Consider the following 4,509-nt stretch of genomic DNA (forward strand, 5'->3'; position numbering starts at 1 on the left):
TTTGTCTAAAATAGATAACAATAGAGAAAACTCTAAATATAGAGAATTCTCTAAAATATAATGTGGAAGAAATAATTGATTATTTTATTCAATTGCATCAATGAAATTAAGTTTTTTTTTTTTTTTAAATATATTTAGATGATAAAATTAAAGAATATTATAATAATACAAATTATGTTAAAATTTCTATAATATAGAAATCTCTTCAAGATGATTCTAAGGAGGTGTTTGGGATTGTTTATTTAAAATAACTTATGTTTTTTTAAATATTTATTAATTTATATGGTGACAAACAGAGTTTATAAAAAGTGTTGAGATTAGCTTATGGTGGTACCACACCAGATAAATTGATAAAATAGATAAAGATACTTTTTTTTCTCATCCAAACATTAAAACTATTTATCGCCGGTACCACACGAGAATAAGTTAATAAGTTAGAAGGAAGTAACTCATTAAAAACTCTTTATTACCGGTGTCAAACCAATATAAACATTTCATTTTTTTCTCCATCCAAACACTAAGGAAGTGTTTGAGATTGCTTATTTGAAACAACTTATACTTTTCTATAAAAGCCCTCTTATTATAAGTTAGAAAGGTTTAACTTTTTTAAAAACTTCTTATCGGTTTGACACCGGTATAAGTTGTTTATCCAAACACTCAAAAATATTTATTACCGATGTCACACCAGAATAAGTAAATAACTAAATAAGTTGTTTTTATAAGCAATCCCAAACACCCCCTAAAACTTCTTATTATGAGTACCACATCGAAATAAGTTAATAAACACTTTAAATAAATAACCCCAAACACCCACTAAATATTTTTAGAAAAATTATGTTTTTGTTGTTTATTTTTGGAAAATTATAGAAAATATTCTAATTTTTTATTTTTAAATTTTTTACGTGAAATAATAAAGGGGTATTTTTCGCAAATTCCATCTCTCGCTTCTGAGTAAAAAGTTTCGATTTCCCGTAATCAGAATCAATCGTAAAATCGAAATCAGACGCTTAGGGCTTCTTCAATTGGTTTCTAACTCGATCGACTGTGAAAAAACTCGACATTTCGATCAGATTCATCATCGTTGTATTTGAAATTCAATCGTCTGTAAAAGGAATCAACAATGTCGTCCGGTGAAGAGCAGGTGAACAAAATGAAGCACCGTCAGGGCTACCGGAATGTATGGCATACAGATCTCATGAGCACCATGGCTGCCGATACTCCTTGTAATTTAGTCGCTTTGATCCTCAATTTCGTTTTCAATTTTATAATTTCTCAGCTTAATTAATTTGGTAAATCCATTCTAATTCGTCGCTTCGTGTATGTGTCTTGTGTTGTTCTAGATTGCTGCTTTGCGTTATTCTGGTAAGAGCTTTGCTTTTCGCTGATTTTTTGTAATGTAGATCTTTGATCTATTTTATTCTATTATGGTTTTACCGTATGTGATTGTTTGAAATGTTTTGTTTGTGGGCAAACGTAAACAGTTTGTCGTGGAAATACAAGAAGGAAGAAATAGAATCTCATCGATGATCAAAATCGAAGACGAATCTCTGTTGTATACATAGTCCAGAAAATAGTCACAAAGCTTGAAAAGAAACTAACCTAACGACCATGCAATCTTCCAACCAAATAGTTACAATTTAGTCCTTGCACTATCACAATATGTCAGATACACAAAAAAGTATATTCTTTAATCCTTAGCTATACTTGATATAATATGTTACTGTGCCGACTCTATGTTTCTGATTCTATGATATATTAATGTTTTGTTATGAGCAGATTATGGCTTTAAATGTTATGCATATTCGTTAGCTTTACGGATCGGAATTTGATCATATTAATCAAATTAAAGGAAAATCATAATCTGCCATAGGTTTTTCCCCTAACAGGCTCTGTTGTTATCAACGTAATGCTGCATCCAATGTAGGTACTTCATAGTTTTTTAAGTGAAGTTTGCTCATTGGATTAATGTTTTATACAAGGTTGGTGCAAGAATATGTTACAATTTGAGCGTATAGCATAATCAAAAGGTTAAGACACATCATAGAACATTGGAATTTCTTTCATAAGTTCATTAATGACGTGCATGAGGAAATTTACATACAAAGAGGGTGGCTATATATTAGATAACTTATTTACTGGATGTTATCATAAAGGTCTTGTTTTTGTCCCATAAAGTTAGCCTGTCCATATAGCACCTTGAGGCTGTGGAGCCATTGCTTTAAGTGCACATCTTCTCTCTATGTTTGTGCAACATTGCAAAATGTTTTTGGTGTCGATTTATGGACTTAAGCATCCTTTACATGCCATCCTGGTTTATGGTTGAGACTGCGGTTGAATGAAAGATGGAGGTGGGAAACCTAGTTGCTTGATCCTCTTCAAGATCTGTTCCTATATCTTTTAACAAAAACAGAGAAGGAACATATCAGACATGATAAGGACGTTTGAGTAAACAACTGTAGCTTTAAGCTTCCTTGAGTGGCTTGTCAAATTGGATTTGGTTGGTGTGGTATAATAACCAAGCAGCACAAACTTTCAGGTCACACATGATACATACTTAATGGCTTCATGAATTGTGGTTATGCCTTTCTAATGGTATACTTCATGTTTCAATGTTCATATACGATAACCTTTTTTTGGCTCAATTCAATATACACCCTGTATGGCCTTCTTTTTGCTATTCTGCTTGTATTGCTTATGAGAAGAGTTGATTTTGGTAGGTAACCTGTTGTAAGGGAGAGGTAATTGGTTTCCATGCATATCGATCAGGTGTTTAGGGTATTTATGTTCCTTTGAGATTGCTTTAGAATTGGTACTCAGAAAATGGATAAATAAGTTATTTCGAAGAACACAAATTAAGGGATTTATCATGTAGGTTGTTTCTGTATGGTTCTACCAAATTATAGGCAACTTTCCTATCTATAAATATTTTAATTGACATGTTTGGCAAGTACAATGATGAATTGTCATTAGCTTCCTCTACCCTCTCATTGTGTAATAACATCCATGAGCTTTTTGTCCTCATGTTAAAGTAACACTTTCTGGCCGAATATACAAATTTGTCCTGCTCGTGTTTGTAACATGCCCAATCCCCGAGACTAGCACAATCTCTCCTCTGTAATCTCTTGAATATAAAAAAAAACATTGGTACCCGTTCCTGATTCATAACAACTTCTCAACTTGCTAAATCATGTTGGTTTGCGTGTTTATTTATTGATATTGTTTTGACTGAAATGGTAGTCAGATTTGGTTTTCATGATCCAACAAGTTTGAAATACTTGTCCCAGTTCTATATATAAAATAGCAGGACTACGTTGACCCTTGTCTTTAGCATAAATTTGAAAATGGTGCTAAAGGTAGTTTTTTTACCCTCCTAATATTCGCGGAACCATGCTTGGCTTTTAATAAAAATCATGGTTCAGCCAAGTTTGGATATAGATAGTCATTGTCCATCTTTCTTATTTGTTGATTCTTGTTTCCTTTCTGTACTTGTGGGTGAAGTAAGATAGTTATTGGGGATACTTTCTTCTAACTTGTTTCGTTTCCCTACTAATCTTCTTTCTTGAACTCTACAAATGGCAGCGGACCATGCGCATCATACCTGCTTCGTAAGCGAGCTCTCTATGGTGATATGTCGAGGTAATTACTTTTATCCATCAACCAAACTCAAACTATGGAGAGTAATCATATCGTGTTAAACATTTATCGCCTGATCCAGGTATTTATGTTGTGGTGGATATATGCCCTGTAGTGGAAAGTGCGGAGAACGTAAATGTCCTAAATTTTGCCTTTGCACAGAGGTATGCTTAACAACCCATAATTAGATTTATGAGCTTCTTATAAGCTCGGAGTTGTAGGTTACCATTACCAATAACTTTTACCATGATTTTAAGTTGATTTTGAGGTACAATATGTATTATATTTTTAAAAGCTCAGGGATTAATTTAAGCATACTTTTTGGCGGTGGCTGGCAAGATTCAAGTGTTTTTTTGTACAGAGTTGTAGGAACAATTTCGAGAGGTCTGCTTGAAGACAAGAGATCGCCCTGAACTCCATCATCATGAATCTTAATCAATATTTCTGTTATTCGAATCTTCTAATTGTCATGTTATTGATGAATGCCACATATATGTAGACTCTGAATGCATACCAGCATATGAACTTGCTATTAAGCTTTTCCTTTTGTTCTTGTAATCCTCAGGTCTTCTGCTGCTTTGGGAATTCCGTAGCATCCACTCGCTTTATGTTGCAGGATGAGTTTCACATACAGACAACCAAATGTGATAACTGTATCATTGTAATTTCTATGTGAAACTTTTCATTTTTTTTACCCTCATTATTAATTACTTGACCAATCTTTTGATCAATTTCCCTCATGCTTAGGGTTGCATGGTTTGCCTCCAACAACTTGCGTGTATATTCTCCATTATCGCTTGCCTCGTTGGAAGCGATGAACTCAGTGATGCATCTCAGTTGCTGAATTGCTTAGCTGATCTGGTTTTTTGCACGTAA

General features: G+C 33.4%; 1 protein-coding gene across 1 annotated transcript; it reads left to right on the forward strand.

The window, feature by feature from the left end:
- Positions 1-1,120: 1,120 nt before the first annotated feature.
- Positions 1,121-4,509, forward strand: LOC112528397. Its single transcript, XM_025139414.1, has 6 exons — positions 1,121-1,223; positions 1,341-1,362; positions 3,580-3,636; positions 3,716-3,797; positions 4,199-4,294; positions 4,381-4,509. The coding sequence occupies exons 1-6, from the start codon at positions 1,121-1,123 to the stop codon at positions 4,507-4,509; spliced, it is 489 nt and encodes a 162-aa protein (XP_024995182.1).

The sequence above is a fragment of the Cynara cardunculus genome (genome assembly GCF_001531365.2).
Source record: "Cynara cardunculus var. scolymus isolate 2C chromosome LG 15, CcrdV1, whole genome shotgun sequence".
NCBI classification, from domain to species: Eukaryota; Viridiplantae; Streptophyta; class Magnoliopsida; order Asterales; family Asteraceae; genus Cynara; species Cynara cardunculus.